Source organism: Haplochromis burtoni, unplaced genomic scaffold (genome assembly GCF_018398535.1).
Source record: "Haplochromis burtoni strain Fernald_Lab_line unplaced genomic scaffold, NCSU_Asbu1 Contig_208, whole genome shotgun sequence".
NCBI classification, from domain to species: domain Eukaryota; kingdom Metazoa; phylum Chordata; class Actinopteri; order Cichliformes; family Cichlidae; genus Haplochromis; species Haplochromis burtoni.
The window spans coordinates 33,515-55,637 of record NW_024582569.1 but is presented as its reverse complement, the minus strand read 5'-3'; the positions used below and the strand labels follow the sequence as shown (position 1 = coordinate 55,637).

The window sequence follows — 22,123 nt, the reverse complement described above, 5'->3', positions numbered from 1 at the left end:
AAGCAGGTGGTTAAAAACTTGGAAAGGTAGAAAATGTGTTTCCATTTCAATGTTATTATGTGACAACACCGGTTAAGCCACTTCAGTTATTGTTAAGCTAAGTGTGAAGTGTTAAGCAGTCATTTTATACATTCACTTCAAATTTCCAAAGAAAACACTGCCTACACTAGGCCGCTTTTGTATATTGATATCAATGAGTTGCCATGACAATAACTAATTGAAAAAGGGCGGAAAATGCCCTTAATTTTATTTGTGCTAAACAAAAAAAATTCTACTGCCTGTCCTATAAATCATTGTTCAGTTTTTTTTATTATGTGTTATTATTATTATAATTGTTTTTTTTTTTTTACAGATTTTTCACAAATTTCCTAGAGGTATCATTTGCAGCTGTATGGCTTACCTCTACTAACAAACCAATAAATTGTTATTTAACCCCTTAGCAGTCCTATTAGTCCCCTAAACCATCCAATGTCCCGTGGGCGGTACGTCCGACTGCTAACAGTTTAAGATACTGACAAAGCAATTAGGCAAGCAGCTGCACAGCCTTTTAGAATTTACTCAACCTAGGGGATGACGTGCTGTAGCGCGTTATGTTAGGACAGCTCAATCACTGTGATTATTATTCAGATCCACTTGTGTGCTCCAGTTAACAATATTATGCTATTAATATTAATATGATATCAATTAAAAAAAAAAAAACATCTCATGTATTATTGGTGTAGCTAATCGGGCTTGTCCTGATTTGAATTCAAACTCACAGTCATTTTTTTTCATGTGGTATTTTAGTGGTCGACGTCCTGTAGAAAGACATATTTCACACTATCTGCTCCATTACATTGCAATAATGTGGCTTTTATGCTTATGTGTTTTTTGTACCTTAATGTCTTGAATTATTACCCAAAAGCCAACGGCAAAGTTGGTCAACACCAGCCCAAAAGAGCACTTAGCAGAAAAATGTGATGGTGACGGTGATTCAGCTGCAGAAATGGGAAGCACTTCCATTTTCAGTCCATTTACACCAAGTTGTTTCTTTAATTTTTGTGAATCAGATTGTCAGAATGTTGGCAAGCCTTGCAGCTTTTGGCAGATTTTGGGATGCTGTAGCACACAGCATCAATACTCTCCAACTTTGAGAGCTAACTTCTATCCTGATTTACCATGAAAAATGTACTAACTGCTTTCTCAGGTTTTATTTAACTTACTATTTTTCAACTTATATTAAATAGAAACCAGAGTGTTTTTCTCCAAGCTGCTGAACTGTTCCTTTGAAGTGCACAACAGTCCTTCTCTAATCTAACAGAATTATCTTCCATTACCGACTACAATATAGAGATGGAGTAAAACAGTATCCTTCTACACCAAAATCTAAATTTGAGCAAGTGTAGGAGTAAAAGACACTCCCACACACATTTACTGCTTCTTCCCCGCCTCGCTGCCACAAAAAGTCTGCAGACAGATTACCTATATGCTCAATAGAGAGAGAGAAGCAGTATAAAGAAGAAAAAGACAAGGACAAGGACAAGATACCTCCTGCCCACTATCTAATCTTCAATCTCCGGGATCACTGATATCTGATAAGACAGTGTAAATCAGGAAGCTAAAGAAATCCTTTCCTGAGCTTTGCGTCTATACAAGACAGACAGGGCATCTGTGTCTATCACTCACGTTGTGAGGATTTGCCATAGCTGGAGAAAATTCCCATACCTGATAACAGCAAGATGAAAATTTGAATCAAGATGGAGGATTCTGTGCTAGAGCTGTTCACAGATATGCGGCTAGTGGCGATGAATTATTGATATGTTTATTTCACCTTTACTTATGCAGGGAAAATTGACTTAGCATGTACGCGCTTGTTCCTGACATTTCAAACCTCACGTCGGCTCTATTGTTGTTACAGCCGTTACACATATGGGTGATGCCCATTTCAGTCACACTCCTCCACTGGTGTTTGCTGAAAGAGAACAGGCATGAAAGTGAAATGACAGCCACTTTCTCCTCACAAATCACTGATGTATTCTCATACGGCAAGCCAATTTACCATTACCTGTCCAGTCCCCATCAAATGTCTTTAATGGAGCTCGATTGGAACAACGGAGACAAAATACGGGTGAATAGAATGACTCATGCTTAAGGAGCTTAAGGGCACATGCTATTCTGAAACCAGTGAACGTGATGCCTTAGAACTGCCAGAACAGAGCAATACTGCTCCACTCATATTCCCTGGATAAGTAAATGAGCCAAAACATACATTTATTAATTTAATGTTGTTCTCTCCGACAAGCTGGGAGTCATATCAAAAAGAATCCAGATGATTTCGTTGGCAAGATTTCCGGTGGCTTTGGTTGGATGTGAAGTACTGACTTTAGAACTCGAACAACAAGATCCATAAATGCCATAGTCTTAGGCATGGATCATATTTAATTAAAGTAAATTTAAATTAATATGATCTTCCTGAATGTTGTTATACCTTTATCTATATGCTCACAAAGTCTGAATGTCTACTTTGTGTTTAGCTTTTGTAAAAACCGGTGAAGACGGTCATGCAGAAGTTGGCTTAAATGCATTTAAGAAGGCTTTTTCTCTTTTTTTGGAAGGGTTGTATGCAAGTGTGCACAAACTGCTGGGTGCGTGTGTTTGTGTGCGCGTGTGAGTCGCTGTAGCTGTTATCACTGTGACGAAGCACAGTGACAGAACTCTGGCCATCTGGAGAAAGATGACGGTATGAATCACTAGAGAGGAGGACGAAGGAAGAAAAGACGAGGTGGTGAGGGAGGAGAGAAGGAGAAGGAGTGATGGCAAGACAGACAGAGGAGCAGGTTGACACAGCGGCAGGTGGGTGGGGAAGTAACAGTGCTCGTGAGGAGGGGGGCACTGGCATCATCTGAGAGCTGTGTGCACACACGCGCGTGACAGATACGTGCACGCCGGGGCACGTGCACAAAAAGCCTCTCTGTGGCACTTTCTGAACTAGCTAAAGACCTGCTTGTCATCACTTTAGTCTAATCATCCTCGAGTGAACGGGGGTGGCAGCTCACAAACTCATCCAACCTCACACATACACGTGCCCACAAGCTTACTTACAAGCTGTTAGTTGTTGAAATAGGAGTCTGCTTGATGCCTGATAAGAAAATGAACCCTCTAAATAGATAATTTACTGAAGAAAAAGGAAATCACCAGGCACTCAAAAGGCACAGAAACATAGGGCCCAGATTATCTCTCAGCTGGTGTAAGCTTATCCTCCATCTACTCCAACAGTTGCATCCTCTGTCTGCCTCTTATTTCCCCTCAAAGCCAGTTTTTGCCTGCTGTTTTTTTTTCCCTTAGTGGGACCTCTTCTTCTTCTTCATCTTGACCACCGCGCACTCTCTCTCACCCTCAACTACACAGCTCCCCCCCGCCTCTGTTCAAGTCAAGCAATAAACATCTGGTTTGCATTCCAACCATTTCTCAGTTTTGAGTAACTTGATCATGTCATCTGTTCCCTCCTTTTCATTTTGCTCAACGGCGAATGTGGAGAGCAGATGGGAGAACGGGAAGCAGCGGAGCGTGCAGATAGAAGAGGATTTTGAAATTGAGAGTTGCAGGCAGACAGGTGAGAGCGAGGTGAGAAACAAAAGGGGGAAGCAGGATGCACGCGCATTCGCTGGGAGGAAAATTGGGACACTTGTCTAAGCCGATACAGCTGAGCAGAAGCCAAAGCTCAATTTTCACATGGCCATGGTTTCTGATTGTTTTAGCTTGATACACTATCTCAGCAAATAATAAATGTGCATGATGCATAAACTGTATATAAAAGACACTGTTGCCATCTTGGTATTTTAAACCCAAGCATGACAAAAGAGCCGTAAAGCACACCTCCTTTACAGTCCTTTTTTTAAACAAGAATTGGGACAATAATTTATGAAATGAATACCATGCTACATTCGAGACGACTGATGACAAAGACCAACATTTTTTTTTAGAAAGGTTATACTGAGGGGATGGATCAAGAGAGGATATAGAGGTCTACATAACTGGTTGCCTTTAAGCAAACACCCCATGTTGGAGGTGAGAAAGTAGTGAAATTTAAATGGCCTGTAAATGGCCTGTATTTATATAGTGCTTTACTAGTCCCTAAGGACCCCAAAGCGCTTTACACATCCAGTCATCCACCCATTCACACACACATTCACACACTGGTGATGGCAAGCTACATTGTAGCCACAGCCACCCTGGGGCGCACTGACAGAGGCGAGGCTGCCGGACACTGGCGCCACCGGGCCCTCTGACCACCACCAGTAGGCAACGGGTGAAGTGCCTACTTCACCCGTTGCCTACAGGCTCTTCTCATTGGATTCACTTTTGAGACGTGAAAGCTAAGTCCATCTTTTATGTGCAGTCTGTGACATGATTGCTGTTGAACTTGCTTACGAAATCTAAATCCAATATAAAACCAGAAGAAGAGCAAAACCCTTATGGTGTGATCCTGTCAGTTGGGAGGAGGGAGGGGGTGGGGTCTGAGGTTAACTGAGAGTTTAAAGCTGTGGGGAAAATAAATGTTGGACAAGTTCAAGTGTTGACTTTTGAAGCCAGCAAATCCTTTATCGATGGTGTACTGTGGGGAGCTGTCCATGGTGCTGGAGAGAATTTCCACTGTGTAGCCGATAGGGCGGCACCTGTTGCTGTCCTGGGTGCTGAAAAAAGTCACCTTACAGTCAGTTCTGTAGCTCCCCTTGTGTCAAGTGAGGTGAATTCAAGAATTGTACTTATCTAAAATGAGATATACTGTCTTAGGAGACAGATTTCACTGCTGCCGGATTTGATCAATTGCGAATTTAACTATTTTTTTCATACTTTAAACTTTTAAAGGGCTTCTTTGTTTCTAGTAGGATTTAAAACGAATATACTCGAGTTTGCGTGAAATGTTCTTGGACGTGAGAGAAAATAGTAAAGACTTGATCAAGGTTAACAAGGCTCTATTTCTTGGACTTCTTGGACTGGCCACATAAACATACTCTTCCACACCAGACGCACACACACAGCCCGTCTCTTTCTTCAGGAGCCTCATGCGAATCCAAGCAAATATCATCAAGTAAAAAATAAATAAATAAAATAAAATAAAGGAGATAAAAAGGAAAGGAGCATCAAGCCCTCCAGTCCTCATAACATTACTGCAAGTTGCATCATGAGCACAACGCCGTGCTTTATATAAAGGAGAGCACGACAGAGCGTGATCTTGCGTGTAAATGGACATGCTGAGAGGCTGTCTCATGCGCCGCTGACGAATGATAATACCGCTGGACTTGGAGTTAAGAAAGCCGAAAACGCTCCCCGGATAGGAGAGGACACGTCATCCTCGATTCCCCCTCCCCTCCATCCCCGGCCTTTGCATTCCCTGCCCTGGTCGTTCAAATGAATGGAGGCTGATAACTGTTTATTGAGCGGCGGGTCCAGTGGGGACAGCTGCTTTTGATCCCTTGTAGACAGCGCGCGGTTCTATTCATATTTTTCTTTTTTCTTTTCTTATTTATTATAATCAGAAACCTTTCACACGTCTCTATCTTTGTCTCTAACGGCCCCTGGGATCGATACCTATATTAGTACAGTAAAGAAAGTCCGCTTGATCCACTAAGACGGCGTAAAAGAGCCTAAGAATGGCTGTCACACACAGCCTGTAACGGAATCGTTAGCACTTTCGTATACGCGTGTGTACATATGAGCCACACTTGATAAAAGTATGTGGAGACAGAAACGCCAGGAACTCGAAGTCTCCTCTTCCCCACTCCCCCGCTCCGCCCCTCAGCATAGTGTGAGGCTCTGGTGCCGCTCAATGGGAGGATGGGGCAACTGCTGGTGGCTGCAGCACCGAGGGATGTAGCAGACCACCTCAACGCGTGGTGAGTCAAACATATTTATCGACAGCGTTTAAAGTAAAGGTTGTTATACAGTGGGTGGGCGGCTAGATGGATAGTCTAGTCCCCTCTGCTCTTCGTAAATATGTGCGATAAGTTCAAGTCGCTTTATCGGCTCCAAAAGTAGAGCCAAACGGCAAGAAAGTGGGCAATAAAGAGCTCCCAGGGCGCAAATAAAACAAGCAGTCTCCTCCGAATATAGCTGCATTGAGATTTACTCCACGGGAGAGTCGAGGGAGATTTGTCACTATCATTAGGAGCTGAACTGAGTGTGTGATAAAGCTACGCCTTACCGGCGCTGAAACACGTTTTCTTTTCTTTTCTTTCTTTTTTTTAAATTTTATTTTAAATGTTGGGTGGTTGATGACACAAGTTGGAGCAAAAGGTGGGTGACAGAGTGGGAGTTATTTTGGTGGTAGGATTTGAGGGTGACGCTCAACCTCAAAGCACACTTTCGCACTTTTCACACATCATGAAATCGCACGGCCCACTGTGTGTGCGAGCGTGTGTGTGAGTGTGTGCGCTTATGGTGATGCCGAAAATGTGTCTATTTCCACTCACTTGTGGATTATGAGCCGTCCAAAAAAGGCATGAGTGGGCTAACACAGAGCAATGACTCACTGTCAAATTCATATTGTGGCCATGGCAGTATTCTTGGCTTTTGCTAAAAATAGTGTCCATTCTCTGGTAGGGAGCCAAGACAGTGATAAAACGGTTGGCTTTCTTTGCCAAAGGACCTGCTCGGGACGGCAAAAATCATTGCGGCTCTTCCCCGAAACACCCTGAGCTCTAAATATGCTTTTCGTAACATGTCTCATAGAAGAAGAAGAAGAAGAAGAAGAAGAAGATTATTTGTAACAGAGCCTCACATTTCAGGAAGACATCAGAACTGGACGTGGAAGTAAATTATTAGTAATGATAATCTGTTGAATGCGCGGGCTCCGGTTGCAAGATTTCCATTTGAAATTAATCAAGGGCAGAAAACCCAAAGTAAGTTAATTAGGCCTGCCTCCCCATGCATGCACGACAACAGATAGAAACTACACGCAAAATTTGTTTATGGGTGGTTGCTTCACAAGTCAAGAATGCTTGTGGATGCGATGAGGAAGAACTGAGAAGAAGCAGTCCCAAAGAAGAGCATGACCCACAGTGCGCCCGCGCACACGTGCACGCACGCACACGCACACACCTTTTGGACTGAACAGCATCACAATCAGCCGCCCGCTCGACCACCTCGGTGGATTTCCTCATGCAATGCAGCACATGCTGCACTAACAGCGAGGGTTTCGTGTGAAGCCCTCATTCACTCGGCGTCAGTACGTCCATGCAGCACATTTAACGCTCCCCTCCTGTTTTTAACAAAATGCCCAGCTTTGCTCAGTCCTTTAACGAAACCCATCAATAGAGTGAAGGATGGAAGCTCGAAACTCGATCCGCTTGTCACGAAAATAGCCACCCAACCAGCCACCTATAATAACTTTATGAGGTGGAAGAGCAACATCGGAGCGAGCCTGATCCTAAATGCGCCTTTAGGATGAGCGTGTGCCTGCGTGTTGCTGATACTGATTTGCATTCAGTCAGGGATTGGGAAAGGGTGGGCGGTGGAGGGGGGTGGGGGTAAGCCTGCTGCATTTTGCATGTCTTCAGCTCTAAAGATGGGGACTTACCCTTTACTGAGGCGACCAGCAGCCCCATATATAAGAACAGCATCCGGCTCCAATGGTGCGCCTGCACTCCCGCCTTCATTAGAGCAAAAATCCGTATTCCGTCCACTTTCCTGCCTGCGCATTCCGGTCTCCTGAAAAGTCCCGTTGCTCCGTCCTGATTTGAAGCGGCGGTCATGGCAGGGCTTTTTCTCTGGTCTGGCAGGCACGACGAGTTTTCAAACGGTCAGAAAAGGGAGATTCACTCGGTGTCGGCGCTGAGAAAAATCCCAATGCATGGAGGAGGCTCGGAGCTCGCAGCTGGACTGAACCATGTCATGCGGGGACCGAGGGGTTCAGAGTCTCTGTCTGAGAAGATAGATTTCACACCTAAAGGAGGGGAAAGAAGAGGGGAAGGCAAACCAAAGGGGGGACGCGATTCAAGTGGTCAGTGATCTGCCCAGCACGAGTAAAAATCACAAAAGAACCCTCGCCAGCTCCACGCATATAACTGAGATTACCAGATACACGTCAAAAGAAAAAAAAAGAAATCAGGAGATTCCTCCTCTAGTTTCTCCGGCAACACTTACTTGTCCTTCTGTCTAATTTATCTCCAGTTAATAAGAGCATCTACGGTGCCAGTAATCCACGCTTTAAGTCGTCATGAGACCGAAATTCAGAGGAAGGATGAACGAACTGGTTAGAACCACGGAGGATATCCGGATCAGAGAAAGATTGCCTGGTTTGAGAAGTTTTCAACCAACGCCGGAGTGTGGTCAGCGATCTTATTGTACATAGAGAAATATGCAGTATGTATTCCCAGTATCTCAGCGCTTGGCCACAGTCGTCTCGGGTCTGCGCGGCGCCCAAGATTCCGACTGCAGACCTGCTCCTTCTCCGCTCTCTCTCTCCGCTCTCTCTCTCTCTCTCGCTCTCTCAGCTCTCGGTTGGCTGTCCTCACTACCATCACTAGTCACATCATATACCCAGATTTTTTGTGCTGGAACATCATTTCAAAATAAACTCATTAAGGGCGTATGTAAGTTATAAGTTTTAGCTTTTAAACCCTTCTCTTCCAATTTCTATGCATTCATTGCCATTCCCGATAATAATAATCACAAACATAACAACAACAACAACAACAATAACAACAACAACAATGATAATAACAATAATACGAAACCTTTAATACGCCTTAATCAAATTTGTAAAAGTAAGATTTAGGGGAGCCCACCAACAAGGCCATTGTCTCCATCCATTCAGACCAGCAATGGGATTTCCCGGCAGTTTAGCACAGAAGTCCACTTGCTGCTCACTAAACGTGAAATTGATGCTTAACAGGCCAGAACCCTGGCCAGTAAATTTGAATGTCATTTCCACTTTTGCATATGACCGATATAATTAGTTTTTTCATAATGCTGCGCGCGTGGAAACAGTTGGGATAATGAAAGGCGTGTCGGCCTTCAACCCCGACATATATGATGGAGGCCATAAATAGTCTTCATGCAACATTAAATTAAACTTTGCTAACGCTGGATTGCTCACTCATCCTCACCAGCTTGTTCTGGGCTTCAATCTTGCATTTTTTTCCAGGAGTTCAGGAAATAGATCTAACTGAGATTCTGAAGCCTCCTGTACTTAAAATATTTACGCTTACAGCTGGCCAGGGGAACCCTTACATGCATGTAGCCCAGATGTACTAGGGGAAGGCCCCTCCATCTACTGGAGAGAAATGTTGCAGCAACTTATTTATGTCAGGCACTGAAATACTAAGAAATGAAATGTCTCAGAAGATTATCCTTACAACCGCTGGATAATTGTTGAAATTCTGGAACTGATACTGGTTGCCATGACAGCCTAACATGCTGACATGCTTTTGAAAAAAAGAAACAGCTTAAAAATACACATTTGGACTCTGTAAAGAAGACCGATATGGCCATGTATACGAAAAGCAGAGGGAAAATGGTCCCTCTGGAAGAAGATCACTTGACGTCAGTAACTTCAAATCAGTTCCTCGGCGCATTTGCGCCATTTCCGCGTTTCGCTTGGATTCATCCAAACGCACCGAGGGACAGCTATGATATGGTGTGCAAAATTGTCTGGAGCAAAGCTACCCAGGTGAAACCCGGAAGAGGTCAAAGTTCACTGGAAATCCAAGCTAGTAAAGACGACACTCCTTCAGTCATAATGTCAAGTCACAGGTAGGGTGATCTGTGGCTATACAGGCTAACTGACCTCTCCATCATAAGCGATGAAACATGCCTTCATATCGCTTATAAACCCATAAGCTATGAAATTAACCTCACTGCGAACCCACTATGTCTCATATCACACTTTATCCAGGTTTAATCAGTCTGTCTATATGAAGCTCAAGCAGCTTCATCATTTTGTTCCTGGGGTGTGCTTTCATCTAATTTAGATGAAATGGGAAGCGGTAGGCTCCTCAGTAATTAGTGCTAACACTGTAATATCTAATATAGGAGATGGCAACAGGTACAGCCAGTATTCTGTGTTTTTGTTTTGTTTTGTAATAATGCAGATGGTGAAGTTATAATTTGGAGTTTACAAGCGTCTTTAACATAGTTTATAAGTAGTAACTATTGAAACCCAGCATTCAAATGTTTAATACTTTATTGTTCAGTAGATCAGGTAATTTATGAGTCAGTAATAATCATGCTGTATAATAATGATAAAGTTCCCACTGTTGACTCCCTATGATATCAGTGAGAACAGATTCCCTTTATATTAGCATCTCAAAAGTCTGCTGTTTGTGAAGAAGCTCCTCCCATCTACTGTTCAGACCTCGTGTTTAGGAGGAGCAGCCAATCAGAACAAATCTGGTTTGGGGCAGCCCCAGGGTTATTAGGGGTTTCTGTGGCTCAGCTGGTAGAGCAGGTCATCTGCTGGTTTGAAGGTCACTGGCTTGATCCCTGACTCCTCCAGGGAGGAATGTAAGTACCTTTCTACTCAACTGGGTACAAAGTTACTATGTAAGTGCCAGTTCATTTTAGCTCAATGTATTCATTGCACAGAGCAGTTCGACCTCTGACTGAAGCAGCGCTACCATACAATGTTTTCTAGATTAATTGCAATTTTCTTTTTTTTCCAAAGAAGAAAAACATGGCCGACCAAGTAACACTATGCAACTGTCTGGCTTTGTTTACGCTGGCAGAAAATTGGTCTTTTCTTTTGGATGAATTCAGTTGTTGCAAGGACGTTTTACTTGGAACATTCAGCAAAAATAATATAATAATGACAAAAAAAAATGTGGATAAAAAAAGAGATTACAGTGATGGAAACCTCCTGTTGCTTATAATGAACACAGTGCAAGCCTGTGACGGAACTTCCTAATGTGGCAGGTTTCAGCACTTCTGTTAATACTTCAGTCAGACTCAGGATTGTTTCCTTTGTTTCCAGTAGGTTACTGTGGTCTCCTAAAAACTCTGGCATTTTAGTGCTCTCTCTCCACAGCAATGTTTTCTCCCTCTTTTATTGAATACCTCAGCTCAAAACAAGTGTCATTGATTGTTACCGTGGCAACATCAGTCATAGGCTAGAGTTAAAATGGGGATAAAGTGTCTATTTTTGGTAGTTTATTTTAACCTTGACTAATCAAAAAGCAAAATTACGATTGACTGTCTAAACCCACAGGCCAGTCTAAAGTTTCTATTTATATTTTGTGTATTCTATTTAATTAAAATGGCCCACAGGCTCATTTTAGAAATCATAACATTTGTTTTGCCTAAAACAGATAGGGTTATGGGAAAATAAATGGATTAACTGGATGGATGTGGAGTTGTAGCCTCTTTATAACTTATAACCAAGATCCCAAGACTTCATTGGAGATCAGTTGGGCTGCTGTGCGGTCATAAACCCACTGTATAATGTTAATGTACACCATCTGCTCACCCACCGCCCAGAGCTACCATGACGTCTCCGTTATCATAAGCATCCCGGGTCTCACTGGACCGTCTGTTCCGCATCGCAGCTCGACAGTCGACAGGCTGGTGACTAAAGAGTAGCCTCATTAAAAAGTCATGCTTTGAAGCGGGTGATGCATCATACATACAGGTTGGAGCCGTGGACTCTGTGATTCCTTATTTTCTAGGGAAACTGGTTTACCTGTTGGTGAGGGCAGTGAGGTTAGAAGGATCTTATGCAGGGTACCCCCCCCCAAAAAAAACCCAAAAAACCAAAAACACTGCTTATTTCACCTGGAGGTGAAATAAGCATAAGCATCTTAAAATGCGATGTCAGAAAGCAGAAAATCTGACAGTACCTCCAATTAAGCCCAGTTTGGCATGTTCGTGATACAAGTGACCTTTTCTTTATGCATGATCACCACAGTGATTTAGTATGAAAATGAATGTCATTTAATTTATAAACGCCTTCAAAAAGCATGCCTAACACAATGCACGGGAAACTAAGTGACATCGCTATCAAGCTTTCTCATTTTCTTCACGGGGGGGGGAAAAAAGAAGGTGCATACAAGATGACATGAGCTGGCTAACCTTGAAGTGGCGGTAATTATCCTGTGATAGCCTGTTACATGCAAAAAGATCTGTTTAACCCTGCCACACACACACACCCTACGTGTCTGTGTTTCTCTTCCTGTCCAGGGCTGAGAAGCAGCAAGAAGACACAGATGATTACACGCACTATGAGGAGGACAAGAAGCAATACCACACTGACTTCACCCTTCCTTGTCCTTATCTCTCGGGCCGCAGACATCACGGCCTATCCAACCCCGCACGGGTGCTGAGCCCTGTGCTGGAAGTGGAGATGAGGCAAATTAAGGAAGAGGCGGGCGGAAAAATAAAGTCGGTGAGGGTTTTTTAATCAAATCTAATAACATCTGCTTTTCTCAGCATGAATAAAAATAGCATTATCCGTATTCGGCTAAAACTCGCTAATTAATGCAAGCAGTATTTTCCATTGTTTTTGATTTCGCAGTCCTGTCGGGAGAGGGATGTGCAAGATAAACAAAGGAGTGTTGAAAACTCTCTTCAGAAGATGCAGGTCTCTCAATCCAGCAGAACAGGCACACAGAGCTCAGTACCTGCACCTCAACATCTGGTGACAAATCCTGTCTGCTTTGAAGGCCACACCCCACACCTGCCAGACAGAGAAGGTTCTCTACACCCTTCTAAACTACCCGGGGATGAATGTGGAAGCAAGAAAGAGCAGAATGCAAGTAGGGGCTCAGACAGCTACTCTAGTGATGAGAGTGATGCTGTTAGTCTACCTGGGGTGCAAAGTTGTGCCAGCGACAGCAGCAATAATGACTCAGTGGTTAGTGCAAAAGTGGTGAAGAAAAAGGAAATTCCAAGCTCATCTGTTGAGCTAAGCTGCGACAATGAGCAGGATTCCTTTTTTACAGCTGATGAAGACTTTCCTGCTCTCACCACCATCAACGCTGGCATTCCGCTATCTCTCACAGGGCCTCCAGCCTTGGGGAAGATAAAAAGCCAGTGGGAGATTCCCCTTTCATTCCACCCACATGACATACCCACTGTCACGTTGGCAAGTGGCGTGAATGACCCTGTGCAGGCTCCCATCCAAGGCAAACCAGAAGCACCTGAGGCAAACTCAAAAACCAAAGCACCTCTTCCAGTGCAGGAAGAGGCTTATGACCTCTTGGCTGACTTCCCAGCCCTCCAGCCCCCAAAGAACCCTTTAGCGCTTGGTGGATTGCGTCAGAGGAATCCCAAGACCAACGATGCAAAGGGGAAAGGAGTTCTCATTTCTACTCCAAGCCACTGCCAAAGCTGTAGGGGTTCCCATGAGAGGAGATTGGAAAATTCGCCCCACGAGGTCTCCTCCATCTGTGCAGGAGATCAGAAATCTGTGCTGGACCTTCAAACATTTGGCACAGTCCGCCATCGCAACTCTCCCACCATCAGCTGTGAGCAATGGAAGGCCAACAAGCAGCCGCCGCCTAGAGGTAATAAATCTGCCATGTGTCTCTATGCCGTTAACATGCCTCTCCTTCTATCAGGCAGTATAAATAATCTGGTGCTGACAAATATAACTTTATGCCACTCTTAAAGCTTTCTGGAGCTAGAAATACTCTCACATTATCTCTTTCTGACAATGCATTATTAATATTAGAGACACCTTCGTACTTGGGTAATTAAAGACAGGAGAGGAGGAGCAGCAGCAGCCTGTCCCAGGCAGAAACTCTAGCTTGTCAAAGAGTCCAGCTCTCAGACTGCTACATTTTTTTTTCTCCTCGGTTATTTTTGAAGCCCATTTAACGGAGCACTTTTGTTTCTGCCACGAAGCAGGTGGCTTTACTACTTTGTTTTCTGTCCTTGAGTTCTACTTACTGATAGAAAAATAGCCAGATGAAACATCAAAGCAACTTTACCAATCACAGGGCAGCGCTTTGCCACCTTTAATCCTCAACAAACACCCAGATGTGCGCACAAAATCACAGACACATCCGCGCTTGCAAACATTGCAAACATGTCTCTGTGTAGGTGTTAACACACTGTGATTCTGCATTGCTGTTGCTGAGAAGTACTTGCTCACTTGGATGACTCAGTGGGAAAATGTTCTTTTAATGAGGGGATTATTTTGCAGTGGCAAAGTGAATTACACGGTGAGCCTTCCTGTTGGTGCAGAACAGAGCACAGATATAAGTACACATGCATAAGTACATGTTCATTTTAAGTAGAGAGTATGCCTTGTACAGTGGATACAGTACCTCAAGGAACTTTGTGCTGGAGAAGTCGTTCCTTTCCTATTCCAGCTATATTTATATATCGTATGGAACAGTATAATCTATTTGGTCTTGTTTGATTTCCCCTCGCCTTTTTAACAGGTGCAGAGCTGTAACTGAAGGCGGCTCTGCTTTGCTCAGTAAATGTGCATATGTGATATACACACTGCTATCCCTCCTCCAGCAGTTCGCAGCCAGCGCTGATATGATAGAATATACTCTCTGATAGCATGGCCCTGTTGATTCAATAGCACTTTGTCGATCCCCAGAGGGGGAGACTGCAGAAAATTTGTGGGGTTTTTTTGCAGCTGAGAAGAACACAGTTCTTTTTAGGCTTACCTATGGTACAGGCCAGACAGGACACAGTGCATGCAAAATGCCCATAGCAGTAATCCACGTTCCCTTGCTGTTCATATTGCAGTTGCAGGTGCAGATGGCGTGGGTGTCAGTGCCAGGTCCTGGGCTAATGCTGCCAAGGCAGGCATGAAGCAAGCAGCTGCCCCTCAGGAGAAAGCCAGACCTGCTACCTTTCAGCAGATAGTTACCATTAACAAAGCCAAAGGTAAACTTATATCTTGGCATCTGCAGGTAATGTGTGCTTGTGTGTGTGCGTATATATGTGTTGGATGACACATTCAGAGGGCATCGGATATTATGCTTCACTGTGGGCCCACATGAAGAATTCATCATGATCATTCCCGATCCCTTATTTTACAGTGCTCTCAATGCTAAATGCTACAGAATGCTATTTTGTCCTTTACTCTGCTGCACCTCAAAGATCAAGCGTTTAGAGTTTTCATACATCCATATATCATTGTCAAATTAATTGTGATATTTTGGCATAATTACTGGATGCAAATGAGGCTGAAGTTGAAATGGCTGCTGCTCCATCTTGCACCATTGTTACTGTTTGTGACATCAATTAAAAATTGCCTTTTATCAAGCTCGACGTTGAACGCTGGCAGGTCTCTGGCACTGAGGTGGTCTGATATCGATATAAATAATAAAGTGGTGGTTTAACAACACGCACGTATCTTTCTGCTTCCAAAGCAGATATTGAACAGAAATTTCATTAATCCATCTGTTTTCTGCCTCAGATCAAATTCTGCAAGTCAGATGTGGTTTTAAGAGGATCAAATTCGTATGTATGACTGGAATATGTTAAAACTTTGCTTTTAAATGTGATTAATTATCAAACTTGTCTTGATGAAATTAGGATTTAGATTAGACATGTATCTGCACATTTGGTCAATGAAATTATGTTTCTTAATTTCCCTGAAAAGAAAAAGAAAATCTGGGTATATCAGCAACTAAACTGAATGTTTCAGCCAGCTTCCTCTCCAGAGAAGCTGCTTCTGTGATTCTGTGTGTTTGCACTTACAGTTTAAATGCGGAGGAGCACACGCAGTTGTTTTCTGTATAAATTCAAATCTTTGGCACGCCTGTTTGGATGTGTTGCAGCAGAAGATGCATTAACAAGATGTTTAAACGACAGAGTGATGTAACCACTGCAGAAACTTTGCAAGGCAGTGGAGCTGAAAAATCAACAGTCTTCATGCTTTAGCTAAAAGTCTGTAAATAGTGTTTGAGTGATAAAAATGAATATTATTGATGCTACTTTTGTGCTATCAAAGTAAGACCCCCAAAGGGTATGTATATATGGGACATATCATATTTGAAATTTATGTAAACTAAAAAATATTATAATTTTCCTGGGATTCACTAATGTAAAAACTGTTTGTTTGTTTTTTTAAATTAAGAAAGTAGGTTCAGTATAGAAGCTTCCAGCATTCTCAATCTTAACTAGTTGTCCTTCATTTTTTTTGCTTTTAAAGCTGAATATGGTGCTACTCCAAAAATCAACAAGAAAGCAACAGTTTTCCATCCAGGATCAAATCAGAAGGTGATAACCTTGAAACAGTGCTGCTTTCACCCCTGCAACCAAATCCACTTTGTCAGATTTTGCAACCCTCCTGGCTATCAGGTGAGTGTACTAAACAGTTACTTCTCTACATTAGGGCTGTGCGATATGACCAAAATCTCATATCCCGATATAAATTCTGTAAATTCTGTGAATCTCGAGCAGCTCGACTTGCGTGAAGTGTTTCCAGCTGGGCGTCGTGTACCTGGAGTCGAGTAACGATATATTTTTAGACATAAGCTGTAACGGACGCTGTTTTCTTTGTGAGCATTTATTACACAGCGTGCTGCGGGCAAAAGCCTGTTCTAACATTGGAGTCTAAGGTTTATTTTTTAGCACCCGACGGCTCTTTTTTTTTTGCTTCTGATCCGTAAACACTCTGCATCTTTCGCGTGATTCAGTTTATTTTGAAAAGTCTCAACAGGATCTTGAGCTTTATTGTGAAAGGTTTATGTGGAAAATAAACAAGTGGACACGCAATGCTGTTACCATCGTTGTTGCTAACAACGCATAAAAACAGGCGCTTGTCCATCCGTAGTGTGGTTATATTAAATATAAGAGAAAGAGAGAACTTTAAGAAATTAATACAGCCACTACTGTCACCATCAAAGCGATGAAAAAAATATTGCCGCAAACCGTTTGCGACACCACGAAACAAACGATAGCATAAAATGAAACGATAGACGTTTTTATATCGTCATCTGATATATATTGTTATATCGAACAGCCCTACTCTACATATATTTTGTTTTATTTGTGTTCAAGAGTGAGTTGTAGGGGTTGTACATGCGTGATTATTTTTTTAAAAACAGTATTTTTAAGTGTGCTCAGAGGCCCTTGGCTTTGTTCACCTGTAACCTCATTAAAGTCTTTTGACATTATGATCTCGATTGCTAATTTTGAGTCTTACTAAATACAGCCTGGTGTTAACTTTGTAAAGAAGAACAAGATAGAATAAAGTATTTGGGCAATATGAATATGCAATGTCTGTTGGCTTCAAGAAATGAAATAGTGACATCACAGTGGGCCTGTCCATCTTTTAAGTACAGTCTATGTTTAAACTATGGTCAGTCCAATAATGTTGCCAGCTTACAGCATTACCTAAGAAATAGAAACAGCACAGGCAATGACTTTACCGTCCAACCTTTGTCATGCTGAAGTATCTCATACCTAAGGAAAAAAGCTGTTATCATTTCAGCTACATCTGTTTTTACACCTACTTTCACTATATACTTGCAGAGTGGGCGGGTTCTGACAGACTAGTGTTGTTCAAACCAAATACAGCAAGTTGTGCAGTTACCTGACAGAAGCATCACATTCGGTCACGACTGTCACTCTTGCTGCTCTTCCCGGAGGAGCCACTGTGACTGAAGCACTGGCGATATAAAGAAAATGACTAGACATTATTATGTGACTGTTGTGATCCTGTGGCGTATCCTGAGTAATTACTTTTAGACAGCTGGTGGTATGATGCATACAGCAGGAATGTCCAGGAGAGCCTGTTTTACCTGAAATGAAGGTCCATGCTGCTAGTGACTGAATTGGGTTACCCATTCTTTTATTTTGGTGAATTTTGGATCTTTAAAACATTGCACTGAAGAAAAAGGACCCAGATCTCAGCCTGGCTAAACACCTATGGGTGATTTTTAGTATGTCAGCACCCTCCAGCACCATCATTAAACACCAAATGAATGCATATGCTTTAATGGAGAGATCCTCCATCCATGAAGCTGTTTTGGCAGCTCCTTTCTAAGACATCCAAGACTCCTTAATCTTCCTTTTGTCTTGATTCAGAAAAGAGTTAGCAGTGTGAGTAAAGCGAGAAGAAAAAAAAGTTTCCTCTCTCCATTAAAAACAGAACACCACATTTTTATATCTTCACCTCTTTCTCACTCTGCCCTTTTTAGTCTCTGACCTATTTAAATTTGGGTTGCACTTTCTTTTAGCGTGTGCGATGGTGACAGTGACAGCAAGGCTTGCTGCACTCTAAGGTTTGCCCCTTTGGCCTAAGCACTACCAATCCAGCAGGATAATTACTAAAGCTGCAATGCACATTCCCCCTGGGTGGAAGTGGCAATGTGAAGGTCTCTTCATGTCTACTGAGAAATGAATTGCAAGGCGACGAGCCTGGGCAAGGGAGAGAGACTGGAGATGGAGAAACTGTAAAATGTGTGATGCTGATGGAGAGAGACATTATGAAAGTTTTATTTTTGGCAGCAAAACAGCTGATGCTGAGATTTAAGTAAATGTTTATAGATGGCGTGAAAACGTTATGAGTGCTATCTTAGACACTGACATATCTTCAAATCTTTCAGTCTGTCTTTGTCAGTGTTTTGCTCTCAAACATGTAGAAGTCTAACTCATGTTGCCAGCTCTCCTTCTGATGCTCTCCATAACCTAAATATTCTGCTATAAAAGTTTCACAGGACAGAAAGAAAGGCTAGAATCTGGAAAGGAATATCTAAAAAGACCTTGTTCTATCTCTCCATCCTTGATGCTTCCCCTTGGTAGACTGTATGGATGAGAATATTCTGTAATATTCTGTAATATTCTGTATACTAATATACTAACTACTTTCTGAAAACCTCAAGGTTACTTAACTAGGTCATATATATATATATATGTATATATATATATATATATATATAATATATATAATATATATTTATATATATATATATATTCATTATATATATATATTAGATGCTGCAGTAGCTGGAGTTTGTAAGGGTGCCATTTGTGAGTAGCTAATATCCGCCGAAGGGATGTTCGACTAATGCCACTCTCCAGTGACATGCGGCGAGTGCTACGCTGTGGGCTCTTGCTGAATGAAGCTAGGACAGCCACTGATGTTTCTTCATTAGTGACAGTTTTCTTGCGTCCACATTTTGGCAAATCCAACACTGAACCAGTTTCACGAAACTTAGCAAGCAGTTTGCTAACTGTAGCATGGGAGATGGGTGGTCTTGTAGGCTGTCTTGCATTGACATCTGTTGCAATGACCCGGTTACTGCGTTCACCAGATATCAACACAATTTCGATCCGCTCCTCACGTGTTCACCTCTTCGACATGTCAATGGCTGTAAACAAAGAGAAACTTGTAAATATATATATATATACATGCCTGCAATATGAAGTGTTTCTAACTCTCAGCCTCTCAATAGGTCACTCGAGCCACTGTTAAGCATTGATTTAACCCTTTTCTGTCTCAAGAATCGAATTCATGATCCATTAGATACTACCTCAAAGAAAGAGCAATTAAGTTAAGCTCCTCTCATTGCACTAGGGAGTTGGCATACCTGAGCTAGTATTTGGGCGCCATGGCTTCAAATTTAAGAATGAAAAACCAAACAGAATCACAAACTGACAGTTAAAAATGTTCCACACTTGGCAGACACACAAAAAGAAACGAGTGGCCAAATTGTTCCATTTAGCAGCCTGATGGACTGGCTTTTGAAAATGTAGGATTAACAGAAACACGGCACATTCGGGGAGCAGTGAGGAGGAAGGAGGGATGGCTTCAGCATCCCTCAGCCTGTGTGGTGTAATAGTGGCGGAGCCGTAGGTTGAAGTTTTCGCTCTCACGCTCTTCTGTCTTCGTCCACCTAACAAGCCCGTCTTGAAGCTGTTGCTAGGCTACACTGGTCCGTTGTTATCCTCCGGCTGGTGGCATTTTCAGTCTTCATGTCTGCGTGTTCGTATCGGTGTGTGCGAGTGTATGTTTGATATCCTTAATGCAGAAAAAGACGGAAAGGCACAAGTGCAAAATGAAGGACAAGGAATATGATTAGAAGTTTGACCCTGAAGATCCACAAATTACATTAGTGCTTTGTGTGTTTAGCGGCATATCCAATTGATCAGAGTGGTATGATTACTACCTCTGAAAATTAGTTGGATTAGTGAAGTTTAAGTGTCCTAATCACCCTGCAGTAAGGTAAGCACTAGACTGAAAAAAATAAGAATCTGTGTGCTTTCGTAATAGCAAATTTTGAGGTTTAATCAAAATTTTAAGGCAAGTCTGTATACATATGTGCTCAAAACAGCCCCTATGTTATCTGCAAGGTAATTATAGTAAACTAAAACTTAACAAAAAACAAAAACTACATGTAAAAAAGTTTAGTTAACTAAAACTAACTGAAACTGTTTTTGAACAATTTCAAATAAAATAAAATAAAATAAAATGAAAGATAGAGGCACTTTCCTTAGTTTTAGATTTTTAGTGTGGTAAAATCCTTTCTAAAACTCGCCTTATTAGCATAATTTAACAGACAAAATTATTGAGACTTAAATCTTTACAAGACTGCTTTCATCTGCTTTCAAAAAGTTCTCTTTTTGTATTGTAATACCTGTACTGATTTCCCGAATCTTGCATATGGCATATGCCCTAATAATAACTAATGATTAAATGCAGAGTGTTGCATAAACACACAGAGAGTGAAAAGAGGTGGGTGTAGAAGAAACACTGCATCACGGGAAGTCCACAGTAGCCTAGGCCTATTGCAACACACCTAAAGAAGGCTTTAGCGCCTCCTGAGCTACCCAAAAGGTAAACAGTAAAGCTTTCAAAGAATATGGGATGCTTGGAACAGTTTTCTCTTGTACGTTGAGCAGAAGACGCCTATAACTTTTAAGAGCTCCACTGATTGGCTGTAGGTCACGAGAGACACAGATGTTTCTGGGTCCATACAGTGTGAACCGTGCTCCGTGTCACCTGTCATGCTAACCCTTGATTTACTCTGAGGTTGCAGAAATTGCAGAACTACAGAAGGATATGGGAATATGATTAGCAGTCGCTCAGACGCATCAGTGAGAATGTGTACTGGGCCGACTGCACCGTCTGCCACTGGGTTTTCTCCATTAGTCATGGAGGAATCTGTGACATCAAACAACATGATGGAAAATCAAGAGGAGTGAAAGGCTGCAGATGGCACTTCCAAGTGACGGGAAATGATGATAGCCATCGGCCATAAAAAAGTGCATCATTGAGAGCCCTGAAACCAAAATGTATCTCATTGTCCCAAATCCTGGAGATGTTTGCTCGATTCATGCGTCAGCTTACAATGTAGCAGATAATGTTTTGGCTACAGTTTCATGTTGTCTGGTATTGAGTGAGCAGTACAAAAGTCTATCAACTACCCTTATATGCTGAAACCTGACACTAAAGTGTCCCAGTGCCTAGAGTCAAAAAAAAAGTGAAGCCAAGGAGTCGCACTGCATATAAAGTTTTTAGAGCTCACTCTCTGGTCGTCATTCTGTTTTTGGATCACCACCTCCACCTCCCACCCGCATTCTGACATTATCAAATGGAGGGTAGAACAATGCATGAGCACCCCGCGTTGTATTCCCCAGCCAAAATGCAAATGACAATGTATTATTATTAGTTTTATCATTATTGCACGGCTTTACGTCATGATAAATTACCTCTTGACTGCAATTGTCAACTGGATCTCTCCTCTAATTAGCTAATTTGCTCATCTACGCGGTGGAAAAGTGACTATGTGATTAATGTGATTTAGAGTCCAGCAAAATATGTAATAAACCTTGATTAATGAAAAATATTATTTAATAAGAATGACTGAACTCGGCACTTTTTTTTCTTTTTTAAATTATAATTGTGCGATAACACTGGCATGGAAAAGCAATAATCACTGATGCCTGAACATCGCATAATTTTTTTTATCAATGACACAAAACTATACGTAAAATTTAAACAGGTCCCAGAAGTGGTTATATTGTTTATTCTTGTATTTTACCAAATGGAGTACAAACTAACCAGCCCAGGTTTAGTTTGTGTTCCAAGCAAAGCATTCAGGCACATAACCACTTGTCAGGAAACTTATTGCTCTTTACAGTCATGTAATGAGTTGTCTTGTACAGTTGAGTAATCTTACTCCCTTACTCCTCCTGTCTCCTCTTTCCTCACACACACACACACACACACACA

The 22,123-nt window shown here is 42.1% G+C and overlaps 2 protein-coding genes across 4 annotated transcripts in view; one reads left to right on the top strand and one right to left on the bottom strand.

Annotated features, from left to right (window-relative positions):
- The window catches only part of csmd2 (CUB and Sushi multiple domains 2), a 263,474-nt gene extending 255,014 nt beyond the window's left edge, over positions 1-8,460 (bottom strand). The window contains exons 1-2 of one of the 2 annotated variants that reach the window (XM_014338052.2): positions 8,125-8,460; positions 7,559-7,924 (exon numbers count right to left, since the gene is read on the bottom strand). In XM_014338052.2, the coding sequence (XP_014193538.1) occupies positions 7,559-7,733 (175 nt within the window). In that variant the 5' untranslated portion in view covers positions 7,734-7,924; positions 8,125-8,460. Of the gene's footprint in view, positions 1-7,558 lie in introns of both variants that reach the window. The other variant, XM_042226362.1, reaches the window with a different exon arrangement.
- Positions 8,461-9,390: 930 nt separating this feature from the next.
- LOC102299513 overlaps positions 9,391-22,123 on the top strand; it is a 42,428-nt gene continuing 29,695 nt past the window's right edge. The window contains exons 1-5 of one of the 2 annotated variants that reach the window (XM_005936213.2): positions 9,391-9,735; positions 12,154-12,358; positions 12,488-13,478; positions 14,680-14,820; positions 16,094-16,242. In XM_005936213.2, coding sequence (XP_005936275.1) covers positions 9,467-9,735; positions 12,154-12,358; positions 12,488-13,478; positions 14,680-14,820; positions 16,094-16,242 — 1,755 coding nt within the window. In that variant the 5' untranslated portion in view covers positions 9,391-9,466. Of the gene's footprint in view, positions 9,736-12,153; positions 12,359-12,460; positions 13,479-14,679; positions 14,821-16,093; positions 16,243-22,123 lie in introns of both variants that reach the window. The other variant, XM_042226365.1, reaches the window with a different exon arrangement.